General features: G+C 37.4%; 3 protein-coding genes across 12 annotated transcripts; 1 reads left to right on the top strand and 2 right to left on the bottom strand.

The window, feature by feature from the left end:
• Positions 1–471: 471 nt before the first annotated feature.
• Positions 472–7,935, bottom strand: LOC112754284 (DEAD-box ATP-dependent RNA helicase 16). 2 transcript variants are annotated; one of them, XM_025801865.3, is made up of 16 exons: positions 7,362–7,935; positions 7,025–7,282; positions 6,625–6,780; positions 6,435–6,524; positions 6,124–6,252; positions 5,678–5,778; positions 5,197–5,311; positions 4,264–4,395; positions 3,794–3,859; positions 3,387–3,560; positions 3,096–3,191; positions 2,773–2,910; positions 2,136–2,218; positions 2,014–2,051; positions 1,701–1,909; positions 472–752 (listed from the first exon to the last, which is right to left on the bottom strand). In XM_025801865.3, the coding sequence occupies exons 2-16, from the start codon at positions 7,202–7,204 to the stop codon at positions 678–680; spliced, it is 1,782 nt and encodes a 593-aa protein (XP_025657650.1). In that variant the 5' UTR covers positions 7,205–7,282; positions 7,362–7,935; the 3' UTR covers positions 472–677. The 2 variants fall into 2 exon arrangements, with proteins under 2 accessions (XP_025657650.1, XP_025657651.1); XM_025801866.3 differs by having other exon boundaries at positions 7,025–7,275; positions 7,362–7,934.
• Positions 7,936–12,836: 4,901 nt separating this feature from the next.
• Positions 12,837–20,052, bottom strand: LOC112754279 (uncharacterized). Of its 9 annotated transcripts, none has more exons than XM_025801854.3 (19): positions 19,836–19,945; positions 19,624–19,739; positions 18,862–19,028; positions 18,609–18,726; positions 18,212–18,316; positions 17,968–18,086; positions 17,767–17,847; positions 16,988–17,155; positions 16,813–16,882; positions 16,588–16,739; positions 16,096–16,260; positions 15,943–16,014; positions 15,608–15,728; positions 15,223–15,540; positions 15,011–15,144; positions 14,687–14,914; positions 13,842–14,390; positions 13,374–13,529; positions 12,837–13,276 (listed from the first exon to the last, which is right to left on the bottom strand). In XM_025801854.3, exons 3-19 carry the CDS (start codon positions 18,988–18,990, stop codon positions 13,205–13,207), a joined length of 2,757 nt encoding a protein of 918 aa, XP_025657639.1. In that variant the 5' UTR covers positions 18,991–19,028; positions 19,624–19,739; positions 19,836–19,945; the 3' UTR covers positions 12,837–13,204. The 9 variants fall into 9 exon arrangements, with proteins under 9 accessions (XP_025657639.1, XP_072075280.1, XP_025657638.1 ...); XM_072219179.1 differs by having other exon boundaries at positions 17,968–18,074; positions 19,836–19,940; XM_025801853.3 differs by lacking the exon at positions 19,624–19,739 and having other exon boundaries at positions 19,836–20,052.
• Positions 20,053–20,139: 87 nt separating this feature from the next.
• LOC112754280 (ATP-dependent zinc metalloprotease FTSH, chloroplastic-like) lies at positions 20,140–25,339 on the top strand. Its single transcript, XM_025801861.3, has 5 exons — positions 20,140–21,786; positions 22,051–22,297; positions 22,390–22,573; positions 24,477–24,648; positions 24,743–25,339. The coding sequence occupies exons 1-5, from the start codon at positions 20,506–20,508 to the stop codon at positions 24,962–24,964; spliced, it is 2,106 nt and encodes a 701-aa protein (XP_025657646.1). The 5' UTR covers positions 20,140–20,505; the 3' UTR covers positions 24,965–25,339.
• The last annotated feature ends 97 nt before the right edge of the window (positions 25,340–25,436 follow it).

The raw sequence follows: 25,436 nt of genomic DNA, 5'->3' as shown, positions 1-25,436 counted from the left end.
CCCCTCTGGTTCTCATCTCAAAGGGAACCATGGGCTATCTCCTCTAAAACTTGGTTCACTATTTTGTTATTCATTGTTGTCAACACACAAAGCTACAAAAGAATGCGTTAATAAATCAGAATCCATGCTCATTACTAAACTTATTGAAGAGACAATAGAACCAAGAGAGATCATAAGAAGAATTAGGCTAAGAAAATAAGACTTCCACTGTAAGAAAACAAATGAAAGCCTTCATAACAATTCTCATAGAATCGAGAATAAACTGCTCAATAATGGATGAATTAGATCTACTTGGAGACTTAAAAATCCTAAAGTGTACAAGAGAAATATCGAGATAGAAGAAAAACTTGACGTGAATCGACAACCAAAAGTCATCCATCAAAATGCTCATTTGCAATAATGCATCTAAATCCAATGTCAGCTTCTTTGCTGTCTAATAGAAATACGCAAGTTAAAAGTCCTACATAGTTGTTTAGTGTAAAACGCTTAAATAATGCCTTGATGTTTTGTTTTTGGTATAATATTTGCTTCAATGTTGCCTTTTCCTATCAATCAATGAAATGAATCGTCTAAATCAAATCTTTTGGCTTTAAATTGAATTTCACGACAATTACAATACTATTTAGAACCAAAATTACAACAAAATTGTGGAGCCTGCTACAAGACTCTAGAATAAATCAGTCAGTCTTTTTGTGCTTATGTCTACCACCGGTATTGTTGTGGCTTCCACCTTTGTGCGATCTTTTTGATACCTAAAAGGACAGATATTTAAATAAAATATCATATTGGACAAAGAAATCACAACTAAAAAAAAACTCCACACAATTGAAATTTATCCTGAGATCTACCAAGTATTATATTGACTGGTTGTGTTCATTTTCTAATTAACCTGCAAGCCCCAATGATTTGACCAAATTTTCAACTAAGTACATATAGTTTTAAATTTTTTTAAATAAGTCTTAACATTTGCCAAGATCCGGTAATCAAGTCCTTAGAATATTCTAAGGTAGCGTTTGATGAAGAGACAGAGACGGAAAGACTACGGAAAGACTGAGACTGAAAGACAGAGACTAAGAGACAAAGATTGAAATAAATCTCAGTATTCTGTTTGGTACAAAATGGGAGACAGGAATTGAAACAAGAATGAAACTCTAATTTAATTTGCACAAAGGGTAAAATTGAAATTAATTAATTGAAATGAGAGTATTTTAGGTATAAAATGTTATTAAAGTTTCAGCCTTCATTTCTAAAAATTTTAGTCCTCCGTGTCCCTACTTTTTTGAGGTACTGAAATATTAAAATTTTGGAGATAGAGACAGAAATTTTAGTACCAGTCTCTAAACCAACAAACACGATACTGAATCTCAGTCTCTCAATCTTTGTCTCAGTACCTCAAAACAAACGCTACCTAACATTACAAAATCTTTCCAAATTTTATATAATTACTAATACGTCCCCATCCAATAGTGTCGGCTCAAGGCTCAAGCATATTAAAATTTATTCACCCCAAACAAAACTGTCGTTGCACCAAACACTACAAAAATTTATCTTTAAAGCGTCTTCCTCTGTTTTTTATTTTTTCTTTTTTTCCCCTGTTGTTTCTCCCTCCTCTCCCCATTGCACTCTCTCCCACTGTCCGAGATAGAAATGAACACAAATTAGGAAAGAGGTAAGATCCATGGGAGGTAAAGTTATCATACCGCAGCAGAGATAGCCTTCAGAGGGTCTCCACCTGTTTTTGGTTTTTTCTTGAATCCCTTGCGACGATTATTATTTCCCATTGCATCACTTGCAAGCTTGACCATTTTCCTTGCCTCCTGGGTGGTCTTGTCTAATAGGTAGTTGGGCACATCACGCAGGTGCGAAGGAGGTGCATTCTTGCTTAAAACTTTGTCATGTTTCAACAGATCTGCTCAACCCCAAATACAATTTGAAACCTTAATATTTAACTTCTTCAGATATAAATGTAAAACTGCCCATCACAAGCACAAGAAAACCAATTAGTTTCATTACCTAAGTCTCTTGGATTACTTTCAAAGTGGGCCTTCAACCTAAATCAGAAAAGCAAACAAACGTATTAGAAAGATAACACAGCTAGAATCACAAGCATGCCACATCCAATATCAGGTACTCACTTTTCAGAGTTTAGAATTTCATTCCGCAAATCCTGAGCACGTGATTCTCGCACAGCAATTTTAGTTACGCTCTTCCCAATGTCCTGCAGCATTATGATAAACATATTATCTAAAAAAGCAACTATGATTTCCAAATATAATTAGGAATGCCATGCATATACACTTAAAATCAGAGAAAAGAACAGGAAGATTTTTTTTCTAAATCTTTCTAATGCCATGAATATACCATGACATGCATATACACTAAATCTTCAAGTAAAAGAAAAATAGAAATGGCGGAAAGACACACCGGGCTTGTCAATCAATATTCTCAAGCACACAACGATTTTTCTAAATTTAGTCACAAACTCTACCAGGAAGGGGAACCTTGGAACAACAATTATTGGGAGCAGTCCCTGATGTCTTTAGGTGCAGCCATTCTCTGGAACGTGGACTGGGCTGCCCTTTTTCTTAAAGTCACAAACTATGTAACAAATTAAATAAGTAATTCCATCTTTAAACTATATTTTAAATCAAAATGTAGTAGAAAATATATCATGTCACTCAAAGACTAACTACTTGAAGCATTAATGAATTGCTATGGTTGTTTACAAGTTTTTTCTTCAAGAGTAAAGGAAAATAGGAAATGATAAATCACCTCAGCCCTATACCGCAAAGATTCAACTGCATTCTTGGTGAGGAAAGGAAACTCCACAATTGTGTTTGAGCCCTTGTTTTCATCATCACCAACAAAAGCTTTTACTTCTTCCAATGTTTCCATCTCATCTGTTGAAACCTATGAAGAAACAAAGGCATACAGATAAATTAGCCAGGAATGCATAGCTGGTGCACCTTTAATCTTTCTAGTATACCCAGTGGACCAGGACACGAGACGAACAAACAAATCTAATCTGATAAGGATATACGCCTTCGAATTCACTCACTGGAAAAAAGCAGGCTTTATTTGTCGGATAAGCTCACCAGAGAAATAGAAGCACCAGAACTATATGCTCTTCCTGTACGTCCAATTCGATGTACATATCCTGCAACACTTCGAGGCATATCAAAGTTTATAACCTGTCCATCAAGAAGGAGGGAAAAAATTAACTAATTGTTCAGTATACAGAGCATTTTCCCCATGGAATGCAGACATAATCACAAGATTAAATTTACAATTGTGTAACTCTTTCTAAAATGGCATAGCAGAGCAACAATGTCAAACATGTAATAGATAGCTGCATGACAAATACACAGAAGGGAGGAGTTGATTACCGTGAATACATTTTTGAAATCAATTCCCCTTACTACTCCAAATTCAGAATCGAGTTTAAGTTTATGTTTCCTAGACTTTCGTGATCCTTTGCCTTCTTTAGGTGCTTCATCCTTCTCCTTCGACTGACTGACATCAGTTGCAATAAGATAATCAAACAGACCAGCATTGAACTCCTGATAAATTCAGATATATCAAAATCATGAGAAACAATATAAACCCACAAATAATAATAAAATCCACATCTTAAGAAAACATATATTTATTAAGTTCTAATTCTTCACTTGGAAGAAAAAGCCATAGTGCTATGTTAAGTGCCAAAAGCCATATGCACATATCAGCAATCATTTAAAAATATAAAATAAAATAAACAGAAAAAGGAGGAAGTAAACTGGATAATATTGCATACCTCAATAATATGGAGTCGGGAATTCTGTGGCAACTCAGCATTTAAAACAGCAGACTTAATCCCAAACTAGAAAAAACATGGGAAAAATTAGATAGAGGAAGCAATGATGACAACAAAATAATCCCAACTCAAGTCTAAATGTTTAGGGTTTAGACCATGAGCATTGGTGCAGAGGAATTTTTTAATGAGGTCGAGAAGCGAGATAGAACCCTAACAGTTACAAACTCCATCAAGATACTACAGGTTGATTTAAAATTTAATCCAAAACATTTTGATAAAAAATGAAAGAAGGAATAAGTGAGATAAAAATTTTATTCATTATCAATCATACTGACACTGTACAAAAGTCAATGCAAGTCTAATACAATATTATGTATATGTACTAACATTCGTGTATGACATGCATGATGTAACTAACATAAAATTAGTTGGATTCAATTCATTGAATGCATAAGAACAACTGTGTATACCTTTTCTAGGAACAATTTCAATCTGAAACTCATGTCTATGTCATTAGTGAATATCAGAACTTTTTTTTGCACTAACTCCAACTTCAAAACAGCAAGGGTGTAGAGCAATTTATCATTGGCAGGGCACGAGATCTGAGAAAAAGATATTTGATGAAAAATGTTAAAGGATTATTAACTCCAAAGTAATAATATTGAATCAGGAATCACCTCCAGAAAGGAAAACATAATGTAAAAATATATTTAAGCACCTCCACGGAGGTGACATGTAAGATAATTAAAAAAAATGATAACAAGCTGTTACATACCTTGGAGAGAGAGAGAATGCTGAGTCAGCAGCAAAGGCAGCCAAAAAGGAAAGAAAATAATTCCTTTACCTTATCATTATTCTAGAAGAAGCAATAAAGAAAAAGGAGGAATAATAGGGTAGGAGAAATGTGTAATCATAAGTGACAATAATTGATGATTGGATTAGTCAGATGAGAGAATCAGGGAGGCGTAATCGTAGGAGTTGAATGCTAATTATGATACTTAATTTGAGGGAAGGCAATAAAAGGTGGAGCTGATTAGGTGAGAGGTAGGAAAAGATTTGGAAAGGCCTAGGCTAGGAGAGAAGAGGACTCTCGAAATTCCTCTGTTATCTTTTACGTTTCTATTATATTTCTGTATTTCCATTAAAATAAATACCAGTGTAACACAAGCCTAACATTTTTCCCAAGTGCGAATGGATCAAATTACGATTTTATTTTCAAGGACTAAAACTCTTCTCACCCCAAATCAAATAAATATATAAACATAAAAGATCATCCCCATTTCTAGAGTGTACACAGATGTGAGTGAATATGTGATGCAATATTGTTGCAGATGCACAAAAGAATTAACATAATCCCAACTACTTCATAATACCAAAGATATGAGAAGAAAGTAATGTCTCACCCAGAACTGCTGAACATTTTTTGGGATGACGTCATCCTTATTATTTCCCACTTCAGGCAAAGTCAAAATGAATGGATTGTGTAGAATCAACTTCTTTAGTTTGTCAACATCAGTACTGCATGAGTCAATAGTACGTCTCAAACAAATCAATATAATTGAATAGAACTTAAACCATAGACATATGCAATGTAAGATCAGTCCTAGAATAAAGTCATGGAATGATCAATGATCTTAAACAACAAAACACTTGCCAACAAAATTTTATTGAGCCAATTTTTCTATAGTAATCAAGGTGTTTACAAAAGTGCAAGAATTTAACTACCTGTTTTCAGTCACCTATTATCTAATATAATGAAACAAGATTCAAGCACAACAAAAACAGAATTGAAGAATGAGAGATGTACATGCTCATGATAATTAAATAATTGAGCAAAACATACATGACAAGTGGCAGAAACACTGATGATGCAAAATAACACACCTTGATGTTGCGGACATAAGAAGACACTGGCAACTTCTGGGTAAATGAGGCGTAAAAGATTTTATATCATTTTCATATCCATATGATAACAGAAGATCTGCCTGGAAGCACAAGAATTGAGAATATCATTCAATAGATGCAAAAATGAGTAGCACAATCAAGGGTTATTCATCTTTAACTTGGATTAGAATGATATTTCCAGTATTTGGAAATTGAAAGTTGATAAGAACCATGGAAACCAAAAAAAAAATGTATAGTCATCTAATCAAGTTATTCTTGTCAACACATAGCAGGTCAGATTTTGCAAAATGCAATCGAAGTCCAGTGTGAACATAAAGTACTCAATATAAAGAAAGAAACCGACAGCTGTCCTAGAAAATGTTCAACTAAGAATAAAATGTAGACAACTAGATACTATACAAACAATATGCTACATCTGATTTCACCTCATCAAGAATTAGAGTTTCAAGCGTAGCATTAATGGAAGCTGGTTGAAGTACACCATCAAACAAGCACTTTGCTAGGCAAGCAGGTGTGGATATCAAAATATCAGGAGGTCCAGTCAGAGCTGCACGCTGCAAACCCAATGCAGAACAAAGATAGCAATAAGATTTACGCAGCATGCACTACGAACTAACAATTACAAACAAAATAATAAAATTTCCACACATCATGGCATCACATACAAATATAAATTGGCTCCGAAAACTAGTGATAATGAAGAAACAATAACAAAAAAGAAGGCATGGTAACTAACCAGATCAGAAGCTTGCATATTGCTATTCAATTGGGCGACTTTCAGTTGAACTCGGCATAACTCAATGAGTGACACAACCTCTGCGTAGACCTGAAATCACAATCCAATTGAAACATATTAGCAAAGTAGAACGAAAGAGGAAAACACACACATAAAGAGAACATCTTTAACAAAGCTAAAGAAAACCAACCTGTTGACACAGCTCGCGAGTCGGAACAAGAACAAAAGCATTGGGTGCCTGCTTCTTGCGATCAACATTAGCGAATAGTTTCTGTAGCATGGGGAGAAGGTAAGCAAACGTCTTCCCAGAACCTGTCTTCGCACGAGCAACCACATCCTTACCTTCCTAAAAAAACAAATGAACTAGTGAGCTTCCCTAATTGGAGACCCTACATTGCAGAATGCACAGAATCTCGTAAAACCTAACCAACTTCTAACTAACTTAACCAACCAACCAACCAGCTATATCGGAACTCGGCAAAACAGAAAGTCGTTGCCACTGACAATAATATCTAATCTTGTAACTAATAACTCACTAACTAACTAACTGGCTAACTAACAATTAGAAGTAAGGGGGGCTAGAGAGTGACCAGAATGAGTGGAATAGCGACTCTCTGAATTGGTGTGGGCTTGTCGATTCCTTTCTTGAGCAAGGCACGAATGAGACGAGCGTCCACACCGAGCTCCTCGAAGCTCTTATCGTCGCTTGCGTCTTCTTCATATCGCTGCACCGTTTCTTTCAATACGTTTTCGGTTGTTGTCGCCGCCATCACAAACACCACAATTCGGGAATGCAGGTTGCACTAATGGCAGTACCCTAGCCTTATAGTCGACGGCGAACCTTTATACTAATAAGTAACAATAAGGCATAGTTATTACTAATGAGAAAGAAAGTCAACTACAAATAAAAATAGAAAATCATAATACCCGCCAGCAGAACAAATGCCAAGAGCAAGAAGATCTTCCAATGTTGTTGGTAGCACAGATGTTAGGAGTGAAGCAGATAAACCAGCCACACCCTCCCGCGACCTCCACCCCTTCTTTCCCCTTCGCAGCGCGACGCGACGGCAGAGGAGAGTGGAGCATATGCGACGCGACGGCAGAAACGAGCTGCGACGACGCTGAAACAGCAGGGACGACGGTTGAACCAGATTCGACGGCGGCGGTGACACAGCTTGAAGAGGAGAGTGATGGAGGCTAGGGTTTGAGAAAGACCAGCGAGGCAGCGAATGACGGCGAGCTCAAGGAAGACGCACCGATTTTCGAATGAGGGAGAAGCACGGACGGTCGGACGAAAATACGGTGGTGCTTGAGAGCAACGAACGGCGGCGCTGAGCCCTGTGGCGGTGGGGGACTTGTAATCTAGGGTTGTGTTTTGGGAGAAAGATTGAAGAATGGCTCGAGGGGTTGTGCTAAGGAGACATGGCCATTCCATTGATGCTAACAGAACGGAAAACGACGCCGTTTTTCAAAATCGGTCGGGTTCTGATTCGGTCCGATCGATCGATTCTCGGCCGATTCAACGGTTTAAAAACGATTTTGTTTTTAACGGTTTTTTATGTTAAACCAAACCGTAAAAATTACCGATTCGCAGTTAAACTGATCGGACCAGCCGATCGGTACAATTTTCAAAACCTTGGTTATTTTAACAAATGTAATATGAGTGCTCGTTTTATTTTTTATTATAAAAAATAATTGAACTTAAATAATTTGATTAATCATTATAAATTTTAATATAAAAGATTTAAGCATTGATATTTTAATTCATAAAATATATAAATTAATTTTATATTCATTAAAATTAAATTTGATAAAATTATTGAAACGATATAGTAAAAAATTTTGTTGAATAATTTTTAATTTTATTAAATTAATATAATTTTAATAAATAATAATTTATTCTTTTTTTATTCATGATGCTGCTGTGGATAGACTATTGAATAACTAAAAAGACAATATTTATAATTTATTTTGGATTATTTTAAAAAATAAAATCAATTTACATAAGTTTTATGTTTTAACAATTTTATAATAAAAAATAACAAATATTTATTATTTTAATTAATTTTATACTTATTATTATTATTTCGGACATTAATAGACTTTTTTAAAATTTTGTTTATATTATTTTATTTATTTTATTTATAGTATAAACAAAATATATGTATATACATCTTGTTTTTAATATAAATAGAATAAATAATATTACATTAATTAATAAATATTTTTATAATAATATATTTTGATAAATAAATTATTTAATTTATTTATTTAAAATTTTTTTATTATATTACTTTAATTTAATCTTTCTTTTCCCTTTTTCATTTAAAAAAAACCTCTAATAATGCTTAACAATTGACGCATAAAGATAACATGTTATATTGATTTTTTTGATAAGTACCATAGAATTTTCTATTATTAATAGAATAGTGTATATATATATATATATATATATATATATATGTATATTTTAATTTTTTAATAAATTTTACGTACACACTAATATCAAATTTTGTTTATTATTTTTATCATTCCGTCACTTAAATAATTTTTTCGATAGTATTGACCGTTAGGTGGCATCATATTGACTATGGATTATAATAGCTCTGTATATTGTATTGTGTGACCTGAATTTAACAAACAATAACAAAAAATTATGATATTAAAGTAAAATTCTCTCTCTAAATCTTCTTTGTGTTTCTAATATTTGAAATTTGTAAACTTTAACATACTAAAATGTCACAATCTCAACAAAGGAATAACATATTTTATGTTTGTGCAAGTGGTTGTGGTGGCTCTTCTTCTGCGTCGAAAAATAAGAAGAAGAAATTCAGCTACAACAACGACAAGTATCTGACTATCTGCATATACTTGACGCAGTAGTACTTGAGTCTGTTATAGAGTGAAACACAATAAGATTGTTTGACGCAGTAATACTTGAGTCTGCTATAAAATGAAACACAATAAGATTGTTTTTTTGTTGTTTGTTATGGGACGTATGTGATTTCTCATTCTATTTATGATAATAAATACTATACAACTTATGTGAAATGGTTGAAATTACCCTCGAATTTATGAATGTAAAAAGTTAAATTGAGGTGTAATTATTTCGTTTAGGCTGATAAAGTTATTGATGTTAAAAAAATTGGAAAATTTAGGAACAGAGTAAAAAAAGTAAATAAAAATCGGTAAAAAAAAACAAATAGAAGATCGATGAAAAGATGAAGAAGATGTTGTAAACAATTAATGAAAATAAACAAGAATTGCATAGAGCTACCATGGCAAATAAAATACTACCTAATAGCCACTATTACCAAAAAAATTATTTAGATGACGAAAGGGTAAAAATTACCAACAAAATTTGATATTAGTGTATACACATCATTCATTAAAAAAATTAAAATATACATCTAACAACCGTGTAAAAATTCATATGTTCTTTTGTCAATTTTTAGAATTTGTTTTTTAAAAAGCTATTAACATTATATTAATTAATGGCTATATAAAGCTTTAAAACAACGGTGGTAGTACTATAATCTTTGCTCTTTCCTTTTCCAACAACGGATTCGGTGTCTCATTGAATACTATGCCTTCTTGCTATCCTTTATGTTTCAACAAACTTAATGTAATTACGTTGGACAATAAATGTTGCAAAGGGTAGGGGGAAGAAAAGAAGACAAAGCTCTTCACAAAGTAATAAAAAAAACAGAGCCATCAGTTGCTTAAAGTTTGAGAAAATTAAATTAGAACGGTGTATCCGTTTCAAAAATGTGCAAAATATATATTAAATCTGAATCCCTTTAACTGCAGCTAAGCAGTAAAGTGTAATGAGATTAAATAATTGTCTTTTCGTCTCCATCGGTCCATCCCTTGAGATAAATCTACAATAATTCGCGTAGCTTGCAAGTTGTACAAGAGAATTTCCTTTCCAAAATCAAACGATTTGGTCTCATTTGCATGTGGCATTAGTTTATATGATTGAAGGCTTGAATACCCATTACACATTTTATAATGGGATGGACCAGCATATGATTTAGGTAGATTTACAGGATATATATCGTAGGAACCTTCCTGGTGTCAATCCAGTGCAGTCAGTGACCATATAATATACGTGTCCAATTTTAACTGACCCATGCAAAAAGTCAACAACATCATCAATCTAAAATTAATAATCATCGCAAGCATTCACTAGTACGCGTGGCACACCAGACAAGATCCAGGTTGATTAAAAGAAAAGCAAAACTATATATAGAACAGAGACGACGACGAATAAAACTACAACACGTCAACTGGGAACCATATATTATAGAATCACACTCTTAAAATCCAGATGGAAGGGATGACCTTAAGAAGAGGATAAGCCAAAGAATATAATTGTTTAATTGTTTCACTACACTAGACATTAACCGTTGTAATTATCATAACCGCATTCGTTTTTGATTCATAAGAACTAAACAAGATCGGAAATCCCTGCGAAAATTAAACTCACAGTGAAGAGAGGGCAGTATTCAATGTTGTTGTTGTGGTCGGAAAAAGAGAGTGGAGAGAAGCTTCGCGAAGGAGGGCACGCTTGATGCTTTTGATGCGGCGCGTGAGGGATACTTGCGTGTGTCTGAGGGCAGTGGTTTCCTTTTGAAGCTGCCGGATTCGGTACTTGTGATCCAAACACCTCACGCTCAGACCAAGGATTGCGGTCATCGCCAACATCTGGACCAAGCTCTCCTTTTCCTTCATCGCGTTCCCCATCAGCCCCATTCGATCCTTTGCTCTTTTTTCTTTCCACCTCACTAGATCACCTAATATTCTTCTCTACCTGAATTTTTTTTTTTGTCTAAACATTTAAAGAAACAAAGCAAATTATTTTCTATATCCGATTACAACACAAGATTCGGACCAAATAATATTATTAGAGTTACTATATTAGAGTTACTTTTGGCACCATATTTATTCATTTAATTCGCAACTCTATTTGCTTCCCAAAACACCCACTCAACATAAACAAGGCAAAGACGAGATAAAAGCTCCTCAATCTTATGAACTAAATCTGTTTGGGTAGAATGTCAAGGCAATTCGTTTTGCATATAAACTGCAATTCCAAACTAAAACCAACTTCCTTCAAACAACAAATAATTTATATCTAATGATAGACTAAGAGAGAATGCTTCCAAAGCAGTCCGAGATTCAATCTCCTTAAGAATCTCTAATAATACACACAAAGTCTGCTAAATTTGAATTTAAATATAAATTTGCATCACAATTAACTTTAAAATTGTTGTCTGCCGATGGTTTTTAACACAGCAATTTTAAAGAGATCTAAGGCATTATTTCGATTCCTATACACCTATAAATTCCGACTAAGACAACAACTTATAGTCTGTCCAAGGATTGTCATTATTAAATATGTCCAAGGGTTGGTGGTGCTACTTCTCTACTTGATTTAACAATATCTTATTCCTCTTGCTATCCTCCTCCTTACATTTGAATTTTCAATTTTGGTCTTTTAATTTTACTTCCCTGTACCTATTTATACTTATAACGGTCAGCTGTCAAGTAGTCAAAGATAAAAAAGAAATGAAACTTGATTACTACATTAAAGAAGAAGAATGCCAGATGAAAATTAAAATAAAAAAGTTTAGGTGACTAGCACTCTTATTAAAATTTGACTATCATTTAACCAGTAAAAGAAAAATGAATAATTCCACACCATTAGATGTAATCTTCTATCATTAAAAATATTATTAATGACTAATTGATGACTATAAATTACAAAACTTACTGGCTCTTTAGCATTCTTCAATTAAAATTTATTATTTTTTGTCATAAGTCATTCATAGTTAAAAATATAGACAAAAATATATTGTTAGATTACTAAAATAAAAAATATTAGATTGATTACTAAAAAAGATAACCACAAACAATAAATTCTGATAATTCTCTAACAATTCTCTTTAAAGAATCATAGGAAGTGATTTCTTTACATTAGTGATTTCTTTTCATGTAATGTTACGATGTCATTTTGACATGCCTTCAACGCAAGTGTTAGGCAACTAATATGATGCTTGTTTTGAATATTCTTGGAAGCCTTGTTTATTACCAACTAATTACGTTTTACATCTCAAGTCGAGGGTATAGACTATGGAGTTGCAAAATCATTCTAGGTGATTCTCGAGAGTTAACACGCCAGTTACGTGCTATGTATATGCTACTTACGGTGGCGGTGTTATTACTTAGTACTTCAGCTCCTCTGAAGTCAACCAAACGTGTACCCAGCCCAATTCAGGGGCAAGATCAGTAATCCCACATTACAATTTACAGAAATGGTGACGATTGATTGCACCTGCACCATCAGATCACCTATCATATCGTCCACATCAATGGTCAAATACTAAAGACCCTCAATAGTTGTAACGAAATCAGATCACTAAAATCCGCAAGGACGCAACATGTACAGATACTATTTTTGATGAATTCTTCTTGTGTCTGAATTTAGCCCAAAAGTTGATAAAAGTATTAAACCATTTCAAGTGGGGCTATCTCCATCCAAGGGGGAAAAAAAATAAGTGGGGCTATCCAACGCCTCATTGTTATAAGTTATAACCAAGGCGTGTGGGGAAAATTAAAATTTCACACATCCATCTGGATGTCTGTCAGAATGATCCAGACCAATTAGTCACAATTACCCAAACTTTCTAGAAACTAGAAAGACACCTAGGATGGCCACACGAAATAGAGGCAATGAAGCAGAAAATACATATCCACAAAAGCTGCAATTACGACTTGTCCTGCTCAGAATGTCCATTTAGCCGCTGTCTCACATCATATCGCAACGTCTCCAAATATTCCTGCGCAATCAAGTGTGTCCAACTTTTAAGAGTTCATATGCACAAGACCTGTATGCAAAAGCTTAAAAGCAGAAGCACAACACCAAAGAATACTTACGCTGGCAAGACTCTCATTACTGCATAACTCATCCAGAATATCATCGGTAACATTTACACCCCCAGATACCAGGACGGCATTTTCAGCTACAGCACGGAAAACATCTGTTGGTGGGCTCAAGTGATCAATCCTATCCACCACTTCTTGAAGGTTGAGCTGGAATACATAGGAGATAAATATACATTTGTAACTACTACTATTGCACCTCAGCTTAGAAAATAGGTTAATGATAATAGATTCACTGAGAATTTTTTTTGAGAGAAAAAAAAAGAGGGGGGGGGGGGGGGGACAGAAACAAAGAGAGAAGAAGAAACAAGCTATATATTATGGTTGAGAGCAAACCAAAAGAAGCTGAAGATACGATTATCTAAACCAAAGCAAGTAACTAGAAGCTAATCTTATTTTCTCAATAGCCCAGATAAATTACAAAACATGGATGTGCAGTAATACAGGAATATGCGTACAGACCTGTAAAGTTGTATTATCGGAGTTTTCAGGTTCTACAGCAGAGAATAGTGGAGGAGGAGTATCCCCACCAGGCGCTCGGGATACAATAGGCATCAGCTGTTGAAGAATCGTTGAAAAATCAATGCCACCCCCTTGCCCCCTTTCCATCCCGGCAAACATATTTCCCATATCCTGACTGCCAACCTGTTGGACAATTTGATTGACTGTGTTCATCATCTGTGGGCTCTGCGTGAACTGCTGCAACATATTCCTCAAGCCATTAGGTGAGTCAACCCCAGTTTGCTGTGAAACCCCTTCAAGCAAACCATTCAAAGCAGGGCTATGCAAAACCTGAGACATCAAACCAGCCATATCAATCTGCCTATTACTAGAGGGTAGCGGCTGCTGGGATGGTCTATTAGGATTTCTTGCATTCACAGAAGAGCCATGACTTGGAAGAGCTTGTAATGTGTGTTGACCCTCTGTTCCAGTTTGGTGACTTTGGTTGACAGAAGAACCGGATGATACATCAGCGCCTTTACTTACAGGAGGTTGAAGTCGCGTCCGCCTCTGTTTTCACAAATAAATTTGTCTATAAATAATTTTAAACAAAATGTTGAAGAATACCTCCTGATGTATTACTGGGATTCACTGCTCAAATTCAGACTCATCTCTCAAATTACATTTTCTAAAATATATGAATAAAATTTTCGAAGGGACAGCAGAGAAGAAACTACAGCAGCCTTTTAAATGATATGGAAATACCATTCCAACATCAAGGCGAACAAATACATTTCACAGAGCATGCCACATCAATGGGGAAATTTAAGGCATCTTAGTCAGAAAAAAATCACAAATAAGCTTACCTTACGCTCCAAGCCACCCATGCCCAATCCAAGAGGAGCAGCTCTGGCAGGTTCAGCTACACCCTGTTTCGCACTTGCAGATGGAGCATCCTTTACTTGTTCTGATTTCACTGTTGTTTCTCCACCAGAAGAGCTTTGTAAACCTTGACCGGAAGAACTTGAAGGGTAATTGTCAACTGAAACAACTCTCTCATCATTATCACAGGTTTGCACTGCCTCAGTTTGGAGCTGGTTGTGATTGAGGTTAAATATTAGTCAATTAAAATTTTTATGGGGAATAGATATATAATTAGGTATGGGTAGAAGTACTACAGCTCCACTTACAGAGCCACAGCCAACTGAGGATGCAGTTGCAGTTCTGAAGCCATTCATCCCGGTGGTATCTGCCTGCTCATCTCTCTGGGAAGACCTTGATTCAGAACCAGAAGACAAGTCTCGGCCAGTTGATGCCATCTGACCTGTTTAGATGCAAAAACAGTTTAAAAACTTGAATGCTAGCGGAAGTTACATATTTTGCACAAGAAATTGACAAGCACCTGATGGAGCTGTGTTATCTCCTTGTATATTACGAACTAAGTTCCTAAAGAAATTCGCTTCATTTGCAGCAGATGACCATGGAGTTGAATTAGGTGGTGGCTGTGAAGTAGAAACACCTAACCCAGTCTGTGTGCCACTGGCAACTCCAACACCAGGAGGGTGAGATGGGAAGGCTGCCGACATGAAATTTCTAACGGGCAACGCACGTGCAGAACCTGAATCCCCAGGGCCAGGCTCATTACGGTTTTCATTTCTTGTCCCTTCTCCATTATTTGTCCTAGAACTAATTGCTGAAACAATGGGAGCAAGAGCAGTACCTGGTACAAAGAAGAGTTATTAAAGGTTTGAACGATTCAAAGAAAACCCAGAACTAGTTATATGTACCAGCATGTATATGAATGTTCACATTCCGCGGAGCACTTCCAATACCAATGGCACCAAATGCTGGAGGAGTTGAAGAAGGAATAGGACCACCAAATAGTGAGTTTGTCTGAAGAGGAAAGGGCTGAAAATAGCACATCAGTAACATCAGAAACTACAATGTAAACACTATCCAACCTGTCCAAAAGACTGGAGAAAATGTTAAACAAGGACATAAGCAAAATTCCAGTTTCCCGTTTGAATTAATTAATTGCATTTTGAAGAAGCATCACCTAATGCTGAAATAATTGGTCTGGAAGCACCATTAAAAAACATTATAGATTTAAAAAATGTCAAACCTGAACCATTACAGGATTTGGCCCTGATGGAGAAATATAAACTGCAGGTCCAGCATTTACAGCAGATTCTGCCTGAAAATTGAATATTAACCTGAAGGATCTGTTGACACAATAAACTAAACCAAATCCCTTAAGCAAAGGATGAAAACATACAGGAGACTGTCCCATGCGCAGGGTTAAGATTGTTCGGCCAAGCTCAAGTAAAAGTGTGCCCAAATGCTGCATAGCAAGTCCTAATTGTGCTGACTCTGACTGTATTTGATCCCTTATACTTAAATCAGACGAAGTTCCCTCTCGCTCCAACCGTCCAGCAATATGCTAGAGTCCCAAATTATAGATAAAACATTCAGATAGGATACATGATAAGGATGGAAAGGTTAATAAACATAATGATCCTACATTTAAATATGAACTTCATCGCGATAACAATATCTCTGTGTTTCTCAGAAGTAACTTAAGACTCGTATTATGTTTAGTATCTATGCTTCATTGCGCGAACATATGTGATCACTGATCAGAGATGGACAATAAGGAAAGAGGAAATTGGAAGTTTTATATAACAAGAGACTAAGTAATAAATGCATCCCCCGAATAAATCATTAAAAGGGTAAGTATGAATATTTGTAAAAGGGAAGCCTTAATTACAGATATCGCAGCAACAGCTTGATGACTAAGCAACTGTTCTGTACGATGCAAGATGGTGCTTAATGCTTCAACTGTCGGCAACCCTTGTGCATTGGTAGGCAATTCAACCCGTTGATCTCCAGCATTAGTTGAAGATAAATTTGACTGATAACCTGCATAAATAAATCTATATAACTCCATTTCCTTTTCATTTACATTAAAAAAATCAAGTGTCAGTGTCATCACCATTTAGCAATAGTGTCTGTTCCATGCGATTTATAAATTCAGAGAGTGTGTTCAATGAATCAGGAATTGGCTGAAATGTAAAAGAAAATGAATGAGGAAAATTGTTAATTGTAGTCAACAATGCATTAAATTTCAAGATTTGGAGAGTAATGCATAAATGTTACTATGTTCATACAGCATTGAGAGAAGGGATTGGTATGGCCCCAGAAGCCACAGGAATTTGAACAACATGAGGCAGAGATTGGAATGCCTGACCAGGAAATGTCTGGCCAGACTGTGCTTGATTTCCAGATGCATTTTGATTCCCAGAATTCACGCCCGCAGCTTCATTCCCTAGCGGAGCCTGTACAGATAGATTGAGCTCTAGTTTAAATACATACCTACTTGGCTACTTGGTTCAATGGACATATATTGCACAATGCATGCAGCAAAACAACATACACAAACATCAAAGCACAAGCCTGTGATCCGCATCAAATCTCTTTGACAATTCGTAGCAAACAAGTAGTATCATGAGGAAAAGTACACATTTTAGCCCTCCAAAAAATTGGGGAAAATAAAGTCTCCAAAATTAGATAAAAACTCAAGATACTTGATATTTAAAAATATTGGGAAGGATATATATATATATATATATGAAGGTTTTATGCACTAAGGAATACAAGCCACCTGAAGCAGGTAATAAGCAAGTAAATGTCTCACGTTTTACTTATTAGAAATGGTAATGGATGTCAAAAGGATGGGACTAAACAACAATATTTAGGAATGTTGCAAGAAAAATCACAAGAAACTTACTTAAAAACCTATTAACCTAGGCAACAGATAGGCTATGGACTTGATCAAAGTCAATTTTGGATTAAAAAAAGTTGGAAATGTGTAGTACAAAAAAAATATATATCAAAATGATGCAAATACAAGGGATAAAGAGCTTTTCAAACAAAACGCGATACTAACTGTAGCAGGTTGGGTAGCATTGGGAGGACTACTTGTGTTCTGACCACCAATTCCAATAGAATTCAAAACTGCCCCAATAACCTGAAAACATGGCACAGCTATATTTCTTTGGTAATAGCAAAAGTACTTTTTGGAAAACTTAACAGAATAAACAATGAATATGAGCTACTAAGATATAGATGCTAATTACAAAAGACACACCCGTGTAAGGTCAGGAACAATGCCTTCCCCTTGGTCCCCCACATTAAAAGTTCCAAGAACAACACTGTGTGAAATTTGTCCAACACGGTTACGAGGAGGCACGGAGGCTGCATCATTTCCTTCCAAATAAGAAGATTTATCACTAGTACAGTACAATACAACAAAGCATTGATGTAATTAAATCTGACAGAAACCTAGTGGAGGGGAGAAAAAACTTCAACATGAATGCATCCTTAAGTTATACCTGCATTACCATTAGCACCAGCTGGCTCAGCAGTACTATTACCAGAAGCCTGTGACTGATTTGGTTGCCTTTCAACTAGATGCAAGGTATGCCCATTCTCGATATCTTCAATGGTTAAGGATTATGGTATAAAACAAATAGATAAGCACCACAATTTTCAAACACAAACTCATTTCCTCATTTGATTCAAGCTATATCATTTCCATCTGCCTTAAAATCAAATCCATTCTTTTTCAAAAGCCAGACTGATAGCAATGTTGAATAATGAGAAGACACTAGCCATACCTATTGTGCTTTGCTTACAAAAAGATAAACAAATTATTCAACAACTACGAAAACATCCAGTCGACCATAAATTATTCTAACTAAAAACAACGAGTCACAATTGGAAGGATACGATACTCAGATAGCACATGCTCGTCCTTTAAGACTTTTCCTCTAAAAATCAGCCGTTGCTGACCAACTGGAAGACCAATTTCATTTGCAATTTTCTCCTTTAACAACGAAACAGGCATCTGAAACCATTTTTAAGACCAATCTAGTATTATAATCTGATGGTCTAATATACGAGCAGAAAATTTTTTTTTGGGTGGGTGGGTGGGGGGGGTTACAAAAATCCAGTAATTGACATAAATGGAGATGGTTCTTACATTTTTGTCCAGTTGAAAATTATAGACCCGTGAATCTAGAGTCTTGATGTTGAGTTGAACAGTTGAATCCGAACACTCAGCCGATGTAATGCCGGAACTAGAGCCTTCATTAGAGCCCTGACTTGCCATGCTATTTTCTCAGCAACAATTTCACGGACCAAAAAATTCTATAGAAAAAATCCCCCGGGGCCAAGAAAAAACAATTAAATAGGAGGTAAACATTCATTTTCAGGCATTTAATTACAAAATTCATTAAAAAGGAAGCCATATCACGAATGCGGATATTAAAGAAAATTATGTAATGTGTACTATTTACTTGTCTCAAGAACTCGTTATTCATAAAGACGCTCAAGTGCATTATTGCCGTGGCACCTCATCTTCATCGAATATATCAACTAGGTGAATGGACATCCAATCCATACATTTTGCAAGTAAAAATTGCTTATTTCTATGGACACATAACGACATATAGAGGCCACAAAGTATAACATAACAGGTCTCCTACAGCACAAGCAATCTAGACCCGGCACCAAAGCATGGCAATGAACAGGTTTATATCCGCGACATAAACAAAGAGAACTGAAGAATACAGAGATATATTTGAAATTCTTGAAATGATTTATAGGACTAGTAAAAAGTAAAATGCCTGAAAGTTAGGACAGATTTTGATAACAGCATAAAGAGAGTAAAAATAATGAGACATGAGAGAAATTTGATAGATAAATCAGGGCAAAAGGAAAGCAGCAGAGGATGTATAATTACATTAGAAAGGAAAAAATAATAAAAAGTGGTGACAGAACCCGATCGAAGAGTGAGCAGAAGAAGTTGGCGTTGGGGAAAGAGGTAGGAAGCAGGGAGAGAGAAAGAAGCGGTAAGATCTGAGGGTATAGAAGATTCTAGAGAGTTAACAACGAAAAAATGAATGAAGTATAGGATAAGATAGGAACAACCGAAACGGCGGAAATAGTGCTCACCGTAACCGGAGATGAAGGCGATGATCTTTGTGCGTTTGTTTGTTTTGGAGCAGTAGCAGAAACCCAAGAAAATGAGGGCTATTGCTATTGCAAATTTGCAATTGTATGCTAAATTGCTAATACCTTCTTTTATTTATTTATTTATTTATATTATTATCGTGTCGTAGAAAAAGAAAGGAAATGGAAATATGGAATGCGTGATGTTTGGGAGGAGTATCGGGTATGAAAGTTTTCTCCTAGTCCCTGTGGGCTACTCTTCGGCCCATTCAGCTAAGTGATTGGGATAGTTGGGCCTTTTTGTTAAGACATAAATCACTTTGAAGAAGCCCAAGTAAGAGAGGCGCGCCAGGTCGTTGTGGATATTTTTCTCCAGTTATTTAAAGGGATGGGAGAAAGGAAAACAAAAATAAAGGGATGGAGTATCAGCCACGTGTGCTAAAGAAGATCACAAGCCAAAGTTATGGCACAGGTTGAAGTTGAAGTTGAAGCAGCTTGGTTGTTCATCTTAAAAACGCAACAACGTAGGATTACTGCAAAATAAGGAAGGAAGCAACTAGCAAGTGATATAAATATAATTGAGGAGCTGATTAGATTAGAGATATCAGAGGTAGCAGTAGCTTGTTGTCCTGAACCAGATAGAAGAAGCAATAAAGAAAGAAAGAAGATAAGGATGGCGTTTCTGTCGTCCTCAGCTTCAAACTTGCTGGGAACCAAAGTCCTAATATCGCCCCCAACTCCGAAAACAACGAAATTGAGCTCCGCAAGAACAAGCAAGCTCATCAACGCACAAAACCTGCCACAGCAACCACAACCACAATGGAAGAAATCACTGCCTGCTCTCACCGCCCTCTTCATCTCCTCCCTATCCCCACAACCACAAGCCATCGCCGTAGACAACGCAGGGCCCCCAACCGTCATCGAGGCCCAGCAGCCCAGCACCCAGAATCCCTCTCCATTCTCTCAGAACCTTCTCCTCAACGCCCCCAAACCCCAGGCCCAGGCCTCGTCGGACCTCCCCGAGGGCTCCCAGTGGCGTTACAGCGAGTTCCTCAACGTCGTCAAGAAGGGCAAGGTCGAGAGGGTCAGGTTCAGCAAGGACGGCTCCGCCCTCCAGCTCACCGCCGTCGACGGCCGCCGCGCCACCGTCATCGTCCCCAACGATCCCGATCTCATCGACATCCTCGCTATGAACGGCGTCGACATCTCCGTCTCCGAGGGCGACTCCGGCAACGGCCTCTTCAACTTCATTGGCAACCTCCTCTTCCCCTTCCTAGCCTTCGCAGGCCTCTTCCTCCTCTTCCGTAGGGCCCAGGGTGGCCCCGGGGGCCCAGGCGGCCTCGGAGGCCCCATGGACTTCGGCCGCTCAAAGTCCAAGTTCCAGGAGGTCCCCGAAACCGGCGTCACCTTCGCTGACGTCGCAGGCGCTGACCAAGCCAAGCTGGAATTGCAGGAAGTTGTTGATTTTCTCAAGAACCCTGACAAGTACACCGCTTTGGGTGCTAAGATCCCAAAAGGGTGTCTTCTGGTGGGGCCACCTGGAACCGGGAAGACCCTTCTGGCTCGGGCGGTTGCCGGTGAGGCCGGAGTACCGTTCTTCTCTTGCGCGGCTTCGGAGTTCGTGGAGCTGTTTGTTGGGGTTGGTGCTTCCCGCGTGAGGGATTTGTTTGAGAAAGCCAAGTCAAAGGCGCCGTGCATTGTTTTCATTGATGAGATTGATGCCGTGGGGAGGCAGAGAGGGGCTGGTCTCGGAGGCGGGAACGATGAGAGGGAGCAGACCATTAACCAGCTCTTGACGGAGATGGATGGCTTCTCTGGTAATTCCGGTGTCATTGTTTTGGCTGCTACCAACAGGCCCGATGTCCTCGACTCTGCCCTGCTGCGGCCCGGCAGGTTCGATAGGCAGGTTACTGTTGACAGGCCTGATGTTGCTGGCAGAGTTAAGATCCTTCAGGTAAGCATCCTCTCTTGATGGACTCACTGGGAACTTAATGCTAATCTTGATAAACTTAAGCACTTGTGATATGAACCCTTAGTTTTTTTCATATATGGAATTGGTTGTTTTGGAATGATATATAGTGCATGCTTGGATGATTGGTATTAGCCTATTAGGTCTCTCACCACTTTCAGTATATCCAAATGTTTGTTGGTGTCTAAGATAAGCATGTAGGTGCACACATGTCTGTATCTTGACATGTAAACTTTTCATGCCTTTCAGGTACATTCTAGAGGAAAGGCACTTGCAAAGGATGTTGACTTTGAAAAGATTGCAAGAAGAACCCCAGGATTCACCGGGGCCGACTTGCAGAATCTGATGAATGAAGCAGCTATTCTTGCAGCAAGGCGTGACCTTAAGGAAATAAGTAAAGATGAGATATCTGATGCCCTTGAGAGGATCATTGCTGGACCAGAAAAGAAAAATGCAGTTGTTTCAGATGAGAAGAAGAAATTAGTAGCCTACCATGGTTTGTATTATTTATTGTGTGTTACGTAGCTAAGCTTTGCTGCTTTTAATTTATTCTTGGGTCATAAACAATTTTTTCATTATTAATTTCAGAGGCTGGCCATGCTCTAGTGGGTGCTTTGATGCCCGAATATGATCCCGTGGCGAAGATTTCAATCATTCCTCGCGGCCAAGCTGGTGGTCTCACATTTTTTGCTCCCAGTGAAGAGAGGCTTGAGTCTGGACTGTACAGTAGAAGCTACTTGGAAAATCAGATGGCAGTTGCTCTAGGAGGAAGGTTAGTAGACCATTGCTCCATTGCATATGTGATTTTGGGGTTTGATAATTACTATCACACCACCTCGTAGTTTGAACCCATGGATGGGTTTTGATAATTTTTTAGCATGATTTTTAACCATGGTTTTAAACTAGTTAGCTTTATTCAGAAAACAAAAGGAGCAAGTACACAAACTCATGATTAATAATTATAGAAAGAAGAAAAAATAGATAAAAAGTTTTGGCAGCGCCACCAAAGGTTTCTAGAAGTAGCGCCCAATTCCATGTAAGAAAACCCCAAATTACAGAACTAATGAAAATAAAAATAATAAAATAAGTCCTAAATTGGAAGATAACTATAATATTATACATTGGTTGGTCAACCGTTCTCCCCAAGTTAGCACCTAATTGTCTGCTTTATGTCACTATCAAACATCACCAAGGAAAACTGCTATCCGTGTTCCTATTGAAACATAGACTAGGATAGGATGTGGTTTCTCTACAGGAACTTACTCATCAAGAAGAACTACTTGGGAAGAATCGTCCTCCATGTTCATGATCCATCAAAACCTCATGATCATGGTCAGAGGGTCTTGTCGGGTTGCTTAGTCTCTGGAAAAACGTGTTGTCACCTCCACCTTGTGTGCTACCACTATACATGAACTGTTGGTTTTGTGGCTGAAAGAGATTTTGATGGTGTTGTTGCTGCTGTAGAAGGTAACCAGCTGGGGGTGAAACCATGAGCGTTGAAGAGTTTACAGCTGGGACAGGGCGTGACCCGAACCCAAGACCCAGCAGATTTGGCAGCCCTGATGGTGCAGCTGGGGATGCTGTTGGTGCAAAGGGAGCGTTTGGGCCTCCGGTGAATTGCTGCACCATGGCACGGAAGTTTGTGGTGTCTGTGGTCAGCAAAGTGGTGGGAGTTCGCCGTGAGGCCCGTGATCGGCGCCGTGCAGGCTTTGAGACCCGGCCCTCTGGGCTTAGATTTGGGGATGATGTTGGTGGTGAACCCGAATTCACCATCATCCCCATCCCTGGTAGAGGGCTGGTGGTGGCAGTGGCAGTGGTGGGGGTTGCTGCGGTGACGGGAATTGAAGGATTACCTTGGGAAGGGAAATTTTGGTTGTAGAATTGTAACCAGTCATTTGGGGCAGACATGGTTTAGTTCATGACCAATGGCCATATAGGAGGACAAGAAATTGGACAGTTGAGGGGAAGGAAACGAACGTGTTGTTACTTGGTATTTATGGTGGTTGTATTTGTTTTTTTTTTTTTTTCCTTCTTTTTTTTTTAAGTGCATTTTATTATTTTTTAGTGGTTTATAGTTTATACCTAGTATTGAGTCAAAAGTGTGAACGTAGGGCATGATCCCTGACTCTGAATTTTGGGGAAAGCAGTATATTCTAAAGGCGGCAGCCACTGACATGTTTTGGGAGATTAACTAATTAACTTCTTAATTTTTTATTAATTATTGTTACAATTAAAATACAGTTTTTTTAATTTTTATTTTCCTCTCAGAATTCCAATGCAATTGTAAACTTGGATTTAACAAAAGTAGAAAACAAATAAATATTTCGTGTAACATGTGCCATTATCTTAAAGAAAAAGGGTTTGGTGTGGAAAATATTTGAGTTTGACTGAGTGACGTGTTGAGCATGAGCTTCTGGAAGTGGGTTGATTGGGAGATTATCTATCTAATCTGTGGCAGTGTCTTCCTTCCTTATGCCCTGCGTGTTCCGGGAAGCATCATCATCCTCTCTATCTCTCCTCGTGTAGTTTGGCAGTAGGTGAATCTGTTGACTGAGTCAAAATAGAATAAGCAAATATTAATATTTTATGAAAAAGCACATTAAAACTTTATGAAACATGGTGGTGGTATTTTATGGTCACTCACTCACTCAGACCGAAACAATGAATGCATGCAGGGTTGCAGAAGAGGTAATATTCGGGGAGGAAAATGTGACGACGGGAGCTTCAAATGACTTCATGCAAGTTTCAAGGGTGGCAAGGCAGATGGTTGAGAGATTCGGGTTCAGCAAGAAGATTGGACAAGTTGCTATTGGCGGCCCTGGTGGTAATCCATTCTTGGGCCAACAGGTATGGTACCTAGATCACATTTTCATCGGTGTCGTCATTCTTGGACATGCTTTCATTTCTCACTATTACCTATGTTATTCTTAACTAACCGCAGATGTCAACGCAAAAGGATTACTCCATGGCAACTGCCGATGTTGTGGATGCAGAGGTGAGGGAGCTAGTGGAAACAGCCTATTCGAGGGCTAAGCAAATCATAACCACCCACATCGACATCCTTCACAAGCTTGCCCAGCTTCTCATTGAAAAGGAAACCGTCGATGGCGAAGAGTTCATGAGCCTCTTCATTGATGGCCAAGCTGAGCTTTATGTTGCCTAAGGCCCAACCTTGTTTCCCTACCAATCAGCACAAATCTTGTTCTTGTTTGTATCATAAGAGCAGTACACATGTTTAACAATTCGGTCAATACACTTCATCATCAAAGCAAGAAGTCGAAAGTTATATAAAATGGTTTAGAAGCAGAGACATTTATTTGTGGGATGAATGCGTCTGGAAAAGTTGTGCATTGTCCTCCATTCACACCCAGTTCAATACAAAGATTGCACTATACATTTTAGGTTTCACTTTATAGTTTTGTTTGCCTTTACTTAAGTGATACTATCTCTCTTAATCTTTGCTTCTGAGTTCTGTCTTTTTTACATGTCGGACCTTATTTTATTCATTTCAAATAAACATTAAGAAGTTTAATTTTAATGCATCGAACATACAATCACATCTGTTTTTTTCGATAACCATTCACACTATTAATGTGAAAGGTAGTTATTTTTAGGTACATATTAATGTGAAAGGT

The sequence above is a fragment of the Arachis hypogaea genome, chromosome 16 (genome assembly GCF_003086295.3).
Source record: "Arachis hypogaea cultivar Tifrunner chromosome 16, arahy.Tifrunner.gnm2.J5K5, whole genome shotgun sequence".
Lineage (NCBI taxonomy): Eukaryota > Viridiplantae > Streptophyta > Magnoliopsida > Fabales > Fabaceae > Arachis > Arachis hypogaea.
This window is presented reverse-complemented; position numbering and strand designations above follow the sequence as displayed.